Source organism: Mixophyes fleayi, chromosome 6 (genome assembly GCF_038048845.1).
Source record: "Mixophyes fleayi isolate aMixFle1 chromosome 6, aMixFle1.hap1, whole genome shotgun sequence".
In the NCBI taxonomy this organism is placed as follows: domain Eukaryota; kingdom Metazoa; phylum Chordata; class Amphibia; order Anura; family Limnodynastidae; genus Mixophyes; species Mixophyes fleayi.
Window position 1 is genome coordinate 9,372,477 of NC_134407.1, and position 13,836 is coordinate 9,386,312.

Sequence of the window (13,836 nt, forward strand, 5' to 3'; positions counted from 1 at the left end):
CGGGAGCTCCACCATCTTGGAGATAGAGAGGGTCCTGCTGAGTTGGACATAAATTGTGCATTTGATCTATATTCTGCTTTTTATTTTGGAGCATGCGCACAATGTACTGGTTTCAGAACTAGTGCTTTGTTGTCTTGCGCTCAAGTGAAAAGCTTAATATACTCGGAAATTGCAACTTGCATCCAACTCAACATGACCCCCAGAGACTTCATATTCTCTCTAATCTGAGTTGCGCTCTGCAATGACGTCTCCTGTGGTCCAGGGGAGGTGGAGTGCGGTGCCGTGGGACCATAGTGCGGGACTGCAAGTAATGTGTCGGAATTCCATTACGCTGCATTAGGATACCATTTTGCTTGCATGTGGCTAATTACAAACGTGTTGGACACCTTTGGTCTAGAGAAGATTGCAATTGGTAATATTACAACCCAACATTAAATATAACCATTTTTCAGAACAGGTATTACAACACTACTACTACTAAGAGGCGGTATCTCTCTAAGACAGCTGATAAAGAACCGTTGAAAAAGTGAGGAGCAGAATTTCATTGAAACTCTGAAAGTATCAGAGGTTAGAAAAGTAGAAGGTAAAGGGCCTCACGCAGCCCCCAAAACACCAGTTTGCCATCCCTGATATAGTGTTAATGATGGTTGTACTTTAGATCAGCTCTGTGCTGAACCTCTGACATAACCATCTTCTATGAAACCGTTACAAATTTGTGAATCCAATGGGAAATTACATGGTGGTACCAAAGAGCTTAAACATCCCTAAGAAAAAGCCTCCCTCTTTTGGTGATCTCTGTGGTCTACTTGACAGCTGCTGCCACTCAACATGGGGAACAAGTGTACAGCAGCAAGCTTGATACCAAAGAACAATACTAGGCACACAGCTACTCCGAGCTGACAGATAACCACAGGGCCAAAAGCCTTTTCCAGAACCTGAACAGGAAGGAGTTTCAATTCAGAAAGATGGTGAATTTCAGTCATGGTTGTCAGCAGCTGCTTTTTCTGACAGTTCATCATTCCGGTCTCCACCTTTTACCGTTTCTCCTTATTCCAACCACACCGCACCACCGGTAGCTGCACAGAAATGTCAGTCACCAATGCCTGGTTTATTATTGGTGGCTGATAATGCTGCTGCCTTATAAGTGTTATTCCGCTACCTGATGTATCACATGTTCCCCGCATCTCTTAGATTGTAAGCCCAGTGGGGCAGAGCCATTATTACATTCTGCTTCATGTTACTGTACGTTAGTTATTTGTTTAATGGTTCCCTCAATGTACATCGCTACTAAATATGTGTGGGCTTTAGATGGATAGTTATAACATTGTGTGACCGGGTAAGGGCCTCGGTACCATCTCCTGGGGTAAATGGTGTTTATAGCAGCTGAGAGATTTCACACAAGTACAAAGGTTTCGTACAACTGGCCTCAGCCAATTTTATTCAGTAAGAAAACAAAAGAAAACTCCAATATAAACACCTTGTCGTCCGGCTCTAACTAACCACCGGTCACTGCTGACTAACAAACTAAGACAAGGCTCTCTCTCACAGAGACTCAGCAGCCCCTGTCCCCAGGCAGTGAGAGACTGACAGTGCTGCCCTACAGCCTTCAACTAGCACCACTCAGGTGCAGCTCCTGATTACCAGCAGGATCACTGGTAACTTGGAAGACCCGGTTAATGGGCCTAATGGATGGAGCCCACTCTCTCTCCATCCATAACCCCAGGACTTATCCGGCTTTTCAACAGGTCTATAGCTCTTCAGCTATAACATTTTCCTGGGGTTTTAAAGCAAGTAGGTTGGGAACCTAGGTGAAATATACATCATATAATAATCCGGTGATAGATAGATAGATAGATAGATAGATAGATAGATAGATAGATAGATAGATAGATAGATAGATAGATATGATATGATATAGATAGATAGATAGATAGATAGATAGATATGCGATAGATATGAGATAGATAGATAGATAGATAGATAGATAGATAGATAGATATGAGATAGATAGATAGATAGATAGATAGATAGATAGATAGATAGATAGATAGATAGATAGATATGAGATGGATATGAGATAGATAGATAGATAGATAGATAGATAGATAGATAAATAGATAGATATGAGATAGATAGATAGATATGAGATAGATAGATATATATGAGATAGATAGATAGATAGATAGATAGATAGATAGATAGATAGATAGATATGAGATGGATATGAGATAGATAGATAGATAGATAGATAGATAGATAGATAGATAGATAGATAGATAGATATGAGATAGATAGATAGATATGAGATGGATATGAGATAGATAGATAGATAGATAGATAGATAGATAGATAGATAGATAGATATGAGATAGATAGATATGAGATGGATATGAGATAGATAGATAGATAGATAGATAGATAGATAGATAGATAGATAGATAGATAGATATGAGATAGATAGATAGATAGATAGATAGATAGATAGATAGATAGATAGGAGATAGATATGAGATAGATAGATAGATAGATAGATATGCGATAAATATGCGATAGATAGATAGATAGATAGATAGATAGATAGATAGATATGAGATAGATAGATAGATAGATAGATAGATAGATAGATAGATAGATATGAGATGGATATGAGATAGATAGATAGATAGATAGATAAATAGATAGATAAATAGATAGATATGAGATAGATAGATAGATATGAGATAGATAGATATATATGAGATAGATAGATAGATAGATAGATAGATAGATAGATAGATATGAGATGGATATGAGATAGATAGATAGATAGATAGATAGATAGATAGATAGATATGAGATAGATAGATAGATATGAGATGGATATGAGATAGATAGATAGATAGATAGATAGATAGATAGATAGATAGATAGATAGATAGATATGAGATAGATAGATAGATAGATAGATATGAGATGGATATGAGATAGATAGATAGATAGATAGATAGATATGAGATAGATAGATAGATAGATAGATAGATAGATAGATAGATAGATAGGAGATAGATATGAGATAGATAGATAGATAGATAGATAGATATGCGATAAATATGCGATAGATAGATAGATAGATAGATAGATAGATAGATAGATATGAGATAGATAGATAGATAGATAGATATAAGATAGATAGCTTATTGAGGTGTTTATATACCACAGTCTGTTCCCCCTACAACCGCAGTCATGCAAACAAGAAAACATCCGCACTCTATAAATATCCCACTTAAGGTAATAAGCCATTAGGTATCTTACAGCGGAACAAGGAGTCTTTTCACTAGAACAAATCACTATATGTTATAAAATGAGATCCCTCAGTTCTGTGTTTCTCTTACCTGGATAAAGACATATTCATCTTGTACCACTAAAGAATTGGTGTCGATAGACCGGGAGAAGGGTCCACTCCTGGTGGTCTCTGAGCATTCTTGTATCCTACAAGTTATGTAATGAGCATCTGTGAAAGAAGATAGGGAAATATTATACTAAGGTATACAACATAATCAGCATTTACACACTGCTTCTTATATTGGAAATAAAACTATACCAATATTTGTATATACTGTATGTAAGATTAGTTATATGTCAGACAGTTTGTGCCACAGTGTATAAAGTGGGATAGCAAAGTGCAACAGATAATATAAAAAATAAGATCACAATATAAGCTGTGAATGTTACATTATGTTTTAAAATAAAAGAAACTGCTGTTCATACCAGAAAAAGTCATACTTTAACTATAATTTTCTTACCTGAAATGATTTGGAATGTATTACATAATATATAACTATATAAATGTGTATTAAATGTATATTAAAACATAAACATACTGTGCATGAAATTTCTATTAAGAATGTTTTTCCCCTGACATGTATCAATTGTTTCAAATAAAAATATCTTGAGCTCACACCCTCCCTTCCCTTTTCAATGACTATAGTTATGGGAAAAAGTTTTGAGAATGACATAATATTATTTTTCACAAAGTCTGCTGCCTCAGTTTTTATGATGGCAATTTGCATGCATAAACTCCACAATGTCATGAAGAGTGATGAGATAAATTGCAATTAATTTCAAAGTCCCTCTTTGCCATGACAATGAACTTTATCCCAAAACCAACATTACCACTGCATTTTAACTCTGCCACAAAAGGACCAGCTGACATCAGGTCAGTGCTTCTCTCGTTAACACAGGTTAGAGTGTTGACGAGGACAAGGCTGGAGATCACTCTATCATGCTGAGTTAGAATAACAGACTGGAAGCTTTAAAAGGAGGGTGGTGCTTGAAATATTTGTTCTTCCACTGTTAACCATGGTTATCTGCAAGGAAACACGTGCAGTCATCATTGCTTTGCACAAAAAGAGCTACACAGGCAAGGAAATTGCTGCTAGAAAGATTGCACCTAAATCAACCATTTGAACCATCAAGAACTTGAAGGAGAGAGGTTTAATAGTTGTGAAGAAGGCTTCATGGCACCCAAGAACGTCTAGCAAGCACAAGGACCGACTCCTAAAGTTGATTCAGCTGCGGAATCGGGCACCATCAGTGCAGAGCTTGCTCAGGAATGGCAGCAGGCAGGTGTGAGTGCATCTGCACGCACAGTGAGGCGAAGACTTTTGTAGGATCGCCTGGTGTCAAGAAGGCCAGCAAAGAAGTCACTTCTCTCCAGGACAAACATCAGGGACAGACTGATATTCTGCAAAAGGTACAGGGATTGGACTGCTGAGGACTGGGGTAAAGTCATTTTCTCTGATGAATCCCCTTTCAGATTGTTTGGGACATCCAGAAAAACGTTTTCTCCAGAGAAGGAAAGGTGAGCGCTACCATCAGTCCTGTGTCATGCCAACAGTAAAGCACCCTGAGACCATTCATGTGTGGGGTTGCTTCTCGGCCAAGGGAGTGGGCTCACTCACAATTTTGCTAATAACACAGCCATGAATAAAGAATGGTACCAAATTATCCTCCAAGAGCAACTTCTCTCAACCATCCAAGAACAGTTTGGTGATGAACAATGCCTTTTCCAGCATGATGGAGCACCTTGCCATAAGGCAAAAGTGATAACTAAGTGGCTCGGGGATCAAAACATCAAAATTTTGGGTCCATGGCCAGGAAACTCCCCAGACCTTAATCCCATTGAGAACTTGTGGTCAATCCTCAAGACGCGGGTGGACAAACAAAAACCCACAAAGTCTGAGAAACTCCAAGCATTGATTAGGCAAGAATGGGCGGCCATCAGCCAGTAGGTGGCCCAGAAGCTGATTGACAGCATGCCAGGGCGAGTTGCAGAGGTCTTCAAAAAGAAGGGTCAACACTGCAACTATTGACTCTTTGCATGAACTTAATGTAATTGTCAATAAAAGCCTTTGACACTTATTAAATGCCTGTAATGTTACGTCAGTATATCATAGATACATCTGACAAACAGGTCTAAAAATACTGAACAGCGAACTTTGTGAAAACCAATACTTGTGTCATTCTCAAAATTTTGGCCATGACTATACAATTAGGACTTGGCAAGCAGACATCTTTACTACACAAAATATATGATGGGCGCTAATTGACCTTACAAATAAAAAAATTTCAAAAACACAGTAGGTTAAGTTGCAGCTCTCAAATCAGGCTCTGTAGCCTGTATATACACAATATATAGATAACAAAGAGAAAGCGCAAAAACTTAAAACCAAATAATATCACTTTAATAAAATCAATTATTAAATCTTATACAGATATCCCAATTGATACCACTTATATTGTATAAATGCACTTATAAAAATACTCGTGTTGTAGCATAAAAAATACAAAATAAATATCTAAAAATAATAATAATCCACTGAATACTAAATATATCATGTAAATCTGAAATGTGTGACCTGAAAACCAAATAACATAATATTTAAATTTTTAATGAAATACAATGAAATAAGGCAAAGGAGAACATATGAAAAACAAAAAAACAATAATGCAATATGCAACCGCACCCTAGAATCATAAGGTACAGTTAAATATTATTTAATTATATAGTATCGTTGAGACCCTGAATTAATGTCTTAAGTTTAAAAATCCAATAGGCCTCCTGTTTGCATAACAAATGAACCCTATCACCACCTCTCTTCAGGGCCCTCTTAACAACATTTTGGGGCCCCGGGCAAAGCAGTGCCCCGGGGCCCCTATATATATATATATATATATATATATATATATATATATAATGTGATTATATACAGGGGGGCCCGTCAGAGGCAGCACAAAAAAAAAAACCTGAAAAAAAAGAAAAGAAAATACTTACCCTGCAGTCAGCTGGCGATCCGGCTCCCTCCATGGTCTCCTCCTCCGCGCGACGCTCGCAGTGCATGTCGGGCGTGATGTCATCACGCCCTCCCGACATCCATTGCGGAGCGCGACAGGTTTTTTTTTTTTTTTTGTGCTGCCTCCGACGGGACCCCCTGGGCTGCAGGGCCCCCGGGCACCTGCCCATTGTGCCCAATGGGAAAGACGGCCCTGCCTCTCTTAGTAATACCAATCTGTTCGATGGCCTAACCTGTAAACCAGCCAATCGGCCCCCTTGACACAAATTAACATGTGTCGATAGGCGGTGACTTTTAACATTCCTTAGTATGTTACGACGATGTTCCTGAAATCGTACATCTATGGATCTAATTGTACGACCCACAGACTGAATTCCACATTTACAATTAAGCAAATATGCTTAGGGGTGAAAATCAGTTTTCTGTTTTGCACATAAGTTAAGTACTGACTGTTTTTTCATGTAACACACAAATACTTGATAGCTCATTTGTACACTGACATTTAAATTTGATGTTTGTGTGCTACATGAAAAAACAGTCAGTATTTGACTTATGTGCAAAACAGAAAAATAATTTTCACCCCTTACATTGTAACAGTCCAGGAGACTGAAATAAGAAACTTATTAAGTTAAGTTCCTTAATGAATTAGGCCCCTTGTGTGTATGGCTCCTTACGCTTAGAGAAGCGGATCGGGGGTTCTAGACTTGGGGGTATATGTATTAATGTCCATATTCTTCAACTCCGGTGTGTTCAGCGTCTTCGGCGATTAAATTTAAAGCGGCGCTGCCTTGTAAAGGGAAGTTTCCCTTTACAATGCAGCGCCGCTTTAAATTTAATCGCCGAAGACGCTGAACACGCCGGAGTTGAAGAATCCGGACATTAATACATTTACCCCCTGGGCGCAGATGCAGATCCACCTTAGAAGAAAAACATCTTTTTCACTGCTTTTTTGTTTAAAGTGTGGCGTTAGATCCAGTAAGAATTGCTGTACTGTGCTGAGAGAGTGATAAAGTTTGAGAAATTATTCTGTGTGTTTATTGAACGGGATTCGTTTTTCTGTGTGTTATTAAGTGTCTTTTTTCTTTTTCTTTTTTTTTCTCTCTGTTAGAGCTAGTGGGTGTGGTTTAATTGCATAGTTGATACAGCTGGTTAGCAGGGGCGGATCTAGAAAACTACTGTACCCGGGGCGATTTAGGCCCCGCCCCTTTCTAACAGTTTAGGCTGCCGGCGGCTGCACAGTATGTGCAGGTCCGTCCAGCCGTGACAGGCAGGGACAGTGTGCTGCTGTGTTTTAAACACAATCAGAGCAGCCGGGCAGCACATTGTCCCTGCCTGTCACGGCTGGACGGACCTGCACATACTGTGCAGCCCTCGGCAGCAAGTGTCTGCTAGGGGGGGCGATAGCCCCTATCGCCCCCCCCCCCTGGATCCGCCACTGCTGGTTAGTGCAAGCTCTATTTAACGGGAGGTAGTAAGCGATTTCATTGAGCTTGTGATTTCATTGCTTTTTTGATTTCAAGTGCTGTTTTGTTTAAAGTGTGGAGTTAGATCCAGTAAGGAGATGAATCCAGGAAGGGGTTTAATCTGGTAAGTGGCTAGCAAAGGTTAGTACTCTCAAGTTCACTGCAGGCTATAAGAAGTTAGGTTAGCCATAATAAGATGAGTGGTAGCAGGCTTGATGATCTCACTCAATGCATATCTTGTCATATGTATGCACACTTGTAGCAAGTGTTCCAAGGTTTATACCTCTGTGAGAAATGTGAGCAATTGGTATCTTTGGAAGCCCAGGTAACTGATCTAAAGCAGACCATTGCAACATTGAGAGACATTGCCAACCTGGAGCAGAGTTTACAGCTCACCATTGCTTTAGCTGAGCAGGGTGGAGCAGAGACAGAGGAGGATGCACAGGTAGGCAGCTGGGTAACAGTTACTAGGGGTAGCAAAGGGAGGAAGAGGCCAGTTCTGAGCTAGGCAATCCCAGCAGATTTGCCAGATTGGATGAAGATACTGTGGAAGGCAGTTCAGAATTGGTAGAGTTGGATGACACTGCTTCCTCTAGCAACCAGGGGAATGGTCTCTCCAGCATAGAGGGGACCAAAGTTGCTCAGGGACCCAGGCAGATTGTGGTGGTAGGGGATTCAATTATTAGGAAGGTAGATAGGGCAATCTGTTACCGGGACCGTGCATGCCGAACAGTGTGTTGTCTCCCGGGTGCTCGGGCTCGGCATATTGCGGATCGGGTGGACAGATTGTTGGGAGGGGCTGGGAATGACCCAGCGGTTTTGGTGCATGTTGGCACCAATGACCGAGTTAGAGGAAGAAGGGCTGTCCTAAAGAATGATTTCAGGGACATAGGTCGCAAACTTAAGGCAAGGACATCCAAGGTAGTATTTTCGGAAATACTACCTGTGCCACGCGCTAGTCTAGGGAGGCAGCGGGAGATTAGGGAGGTTAATGCGTGGCTAAAAGATTTGTGCAGGAAGGAGGGTTTTGGATTCTTAGAGCACTGGGCTGATTTCTCGGTCAGTTGACATCTTTATTGTCGTGATGGATGCCACCTGAATGAGGAGGGGGCTGCAGTGCTAGGGGAGAGGATGGTTAGAAGGTTGGAGGAAATTTTAAACTTGGCTCCGGGGGGGAGGGGCAAGCAAGTATTTATGGGATAGACATTGAGAGTAGTAAGGAGGAATTTAACAAGAGTCAAGGGGGTGGAGAGGGGGGAAAGGGAAGCATAGCCAATAAGGAGAGGCCCTTTTAAAGCAAAAATAAATACCTAAGGGAGGCAATAGACTTAAGTGTATGCTTGCAAATGCAAGAAGCCTGACAGGTATAATGGGGGAGTTAGAACTAGTAGCAATGAATGAGCAGTATGATATTATAGGGATTATGGAGACCTGGTGGGATGATACACATGACTGGACAGTCAACTTGGAAGGCTATTCTCTCTTCAGGAGGGATAGGGTATATAAAAGGGGAGGAGGAGTATGTCTTTATATTAAGCCAGAATTAAAACCAAGTATTCAGTAAAGTTATATACGAGAATATTGGTGATAATATAGAGGCATTGTGGGTGGAAATATCCAGCGGAGGAAAAAGTTCAGAGAAGCTGCTGATAGGAATATGCTATAAACCGCCAGATATTAGTACGATTGAGGAAGCCCAACTTCTACAGCAAATTGAAAAGGCTACACAACTAGGTCAAATTTTAATTATGGGGGATTTTAATTATCCGGACATTGATTGGAGTACTGAGACCTGCGGTACAGCTAGGGGAAATAGGTTTCTGAGCACGCTAAAAGACAATTACATGTCCCAATTAGTAGAGGAACCAACTAGGAACCGGACTATACTGGACCTAGTAATAACAAACAATGTAGACGTAATATCAAATATTCAAGTAAAGGAACACTTGGGAAACAGTGATCATAATATGGTCTCATTTGAAATTAGTTTCCAGAAGCAACGGTATAAGGGATCAACTAGGACTTTAAACTTTAGAAAGGCAAATTTTAATATGCTAAAGGAGTCTATAAAGAGCATAGACTGCGACAAAGCCTTTGAAGGAAAAAATACGGAAGAAAAGTGGGCTGTCTTTAAAATGTTGTTGAAAACATACACGTATAAGTTCATTCCTATGGGAAATAAATGTAAAAGAATTAAGTCTAAACCAATGTGGCTAAATAAAAAGGTAAGGGAAGAAATGCAAAGGAAGAAGCGTGCATTTAAATTGTTTAAGTCTGAAGGGTCAGAGGAGTCCTTCCGTAGGTACAAGGAATGTAATAAAACATGCAAAAAGGAGGAAATTAGATTGGCTAAATTAGAAAATGAAAGGCACATTGCAAAAGAAAGTAAGACAAACCCCAAAAAGTTTTTTAAGTATATAAATGGCAAAAGGATTAAAAAAGATAATATAGGACCCCTAAGAAGTGAGATGGGTGAAATGATAAATGATACTAAGGAAAAGGCAGAGGTATTAAACACTTTCTTTTCTTCAGTATTTACCAGAGAGGAACAAATGGCAGGAGTAATAAATAAAAATGGAAGTGAAACCATGCCCTTAATTAATACTTGGTTGTCAGAGGAAGAAGTCCAAAGGTGACTGAAGAATATTAAGATAAATAAAGCTCCAGGTCCAGATGGCATACACCCAAGGGTCCTTATGGAGTTAAACTCAGAAATAGCTAGACCGCTATTCTTAATTTTCAGAGATTCAATCTCATCAGGCTCAGTACCAAGGGATTGGCGAATAGCAGTTGTGGTGCCGTTGTTTAAAAAGGGGACGAGATCACAACCAGAGAATTATAGACCTGTAAGCCTGACATCATTAGTGGGGAAACTACTGGAAGGTATTTTAAGGGACAGTATTCAGGATTACTTGGTACGCAATAAAATTATTAGTGGGAATCAACATGGATTTGTGAGGGATAGGTCATGTCAAACTAATCTAATTAGTTTATACGAGGAAGTTAGTGGGAACTTAGAGCAGGGCAGGACAGTAGATGTGGTCTACTTAGATTTTGCAAAGGCCTTTGATACAGTGCCACACAAGTGGTTGGTTTACAAAATAAGGGAACTGGGTCTAGTAATCAAAATTTGTACTTGGATCGAAAACTGGTTAGAGAATAGGGAACAGAGAGTTGTGATAAATGGAACATTTTCTAATTGGTCAAAAGTCTTAAGTGGAGTACCTCAAGGTTCCGTGTTGGGGCCACTCCTTTTTAATATATTTATTAATGACCTTGGTGATGGTTTAGAGAATAAAGTTTCTATTTTTGCAGATGACACTAAACTCTGTAAGGTAATAAAACCAGAGCAAGATGTAGCTTCTCTACAGAGGGACTTGAATAAACTGGAGGATTGGAATGGAATATGAGGTTTAACACAGATAAATGTAAGGTTATGCATTCAGGGATCAAAAACAAGAATGCAATCTATAAATTAAATGGAATTCATTTAGGAGAATCTATAATGGAAAAGGATTTGGGAGTGCTCATAGACAGTAGACTAAGCAATAGTGCTCAATGTCAAGCAGCAGCTGCAAGGGCAAACAAAGTATTGGCATGCATAAAAAGGGCATAGATGCAAGGGAAGACAGTGTAATTTTGACACTGTATAAATCGTTGGTAAGACCTCATCTTGAATATGCAGTAGAGTTCTAGGCACCACTCTATAAAAAAAAATATTTGGAACTAGAAAGGGTTCAGAGAAGGGCGACAAAATTGATAAAGGGTATGGAGTCATTAAGTTATGAGGAAAGGTTAGCCAGTTTAGGCATGTTTACTTTAGAAAAGAGGCGTCTAAGGGGAGATATGATTACTATGTACAAATTCATTAGGGGTCAATACAGAGAACTTTCATGGGAACTTTTTACCCCAAGAACCATACACAGGACACGTGGTCATCCCCTAAGGTTAGAGGAGAGGAAATTTCACATCCAGCAAAGGAAGGAGTTCTTTACAGTAAGAGCAGTCACAATATGGAATTCATTGCGAGGGAAGGTTGTGATGGCAGATACAATAGATATGTTTAAGAAAGGGTTAGACAAATTTTTAGCGGAAAGGTGTATCCACGGATACGACCGTTAATTAAAATGAAGGATAGTAGTGGATATAGGGTAAAAATAGGACTGCAATATTGGGTCTGGGGGGATTTTCACAATTGAAACAGATTGGCGGTTGCTTACTCTGGATTAATTTCAAATATAAGTGCAGGATCGCAGGAGATCCAAATTAGGTTGAACTTGATGGACTGGTGTCTTTTTTTCAACCTCATCAACTATGTGTTACTATGTTACAGGTGCCCTGAACCTGGTGTAAGTTATTAGCTGATAATGATGACTGTAACGGATCAGCTGAGATGTTTCCCACTATGTAAAATGTCTGGGGTTTTTTGGACGCAATTTACACTCGCATTTTGGCAATTTTGGCACATATTAAATCAAGACGAGAGGATCCCTATAAGATGGGAATTCTCTATCTGTGCTAACTCAGAGGTACTTCAGCCTAGAATTATTATTATTATCATTTATTTGTTAGGCGCCACAAGGTTTCCGCAGCGCCGCACATAGTACAAACAGTAGACTATACAGGGTATAACAGTACAGAACAATAAACAAAAGTACCAATACTTCAGAAACTCCAGGCAGACAGATGCAATAGACACGAAGCAGAAGAACGGGTTAGGAGACAGGAGGGAAGAGGGGCCCTGCTCATTTGAGCTTACATTCAGTACAGAAAACTGTTTTATTTTCTTCTAATATATATTTTATTCTATACTAATGTTCTAAGAGGGGGTGTATTTATTAATTTAGCAGACATTAAGGTATACTCGCTACATGTACACACATTAGGGGGGTTCTTAGCAAAAACATTTACAGTCTTATCTACTATATGTACGTCGAAGTGGATTTGTCCCCTACGTAAGCCATCACGGCAATTATAATAAGTCATACTGGCCCACAGCGTCAAGGGTTCATGAGCCGTTTCACATATTTGGTTTTCAGATCCACTCATGTGTGGAGGGGGGGATAAAAAAAAAAAAAAAAAAAAAGTTCAAAGTAGAAATTGTTTACAAGAACGACAAATATTTAAAAATCTTTAGGCATTAAGAAAACCTATATTCAAATAAAAGAGCGTCTTTTGAAGGCTTTTAAAGTGTTTTCACTATCCTGAGCAATAACAGGTCAGGTGATGCCACCATACTTCTTAAATAGATTTGTCTTACAAAATCATGGGGAAGCCTTCAACGGTAGAATTCAGTAAGCCTTATTGACGGCTATAGCGGTGTTATCACCATCAGTACCTTTATGGTATGTAGGGCCGCTGCCAACAGGATGCTGTGGCTCTTTTGTAAATCAGCCTCTATGGGTTAGATTTACTAAACTGCTGGTATGGAAAAGTGGGGATGTTGCCTATAGCAACCAATCAGATCCTAGCTTTCATTTATTTAGTGCATTCTACCAAATGACAGCTAGAATCTGATTGGTTGCTATAGACAACATCTCCACTTTTGCAAACCCGCAGTTTAGTAAATATAGCCCTTTGTCCTCTTAGGAGGTATATTAGGGGCTGACCACAAAGAGAGAAAACAGTTAACACCAGATTATTTTTATTTTTGTGGGTTTTTTTTGTGTTTTTACAGTTCATCGCTTTTCAAAAGGGAATTTGCCATCAACTTTTAATAAACAAACTTTGCTGGGTGATTTTACTCTTTATAAACCTGATCGATCCGCTCTTTACAGAGATAAACCCAGTTCTTATCCGGCCACTGACTGCTTTACTGCAAATTCCAGCAGAATATCACTGAACTAGTTATCTGCTGCTAATAGCTATGAATTGTCCTGTTGCTGTTAAGGATTTAATAACTCACATGTGGCTACAGCACCATTAATTGGCCTCACATGGATAATATTAGTAAAGTGCTTCATCGCCCACAGCCAATGAAAATGCAATGTTTGTATTTTTACTTTTTTTTAATTACAAAATACTGCAGTGTCCTATTTGGG

General features: G+C 39.4%; 1 protein-coding gene across 2 annotated transcripts in view; it reads right to left on the reverse strand.

Moving 5' to 3' along the window:
- SORCS3 (sortilin related VPS10 domain containing receptor 3) overlaps window positions 1-13,836 on the reverse strand; it is a 502,293-nt gene that overhangs the window by 162,256 nt on the left and 326,201 nt on the right. For both annotated transcript variants that reach the window (XM_075215733.1, XM_075215732.1), the window contains one exon: window positions 3,372-3,490. In XM_075215733.1, coding sequence (XP_075071834.1) covers window positions 3,372-3,490 — 119 coding nt within the window. The remainder of the gene's footprint in view (window positions 1-3,371; window positions 3,491-13,836) is intronic.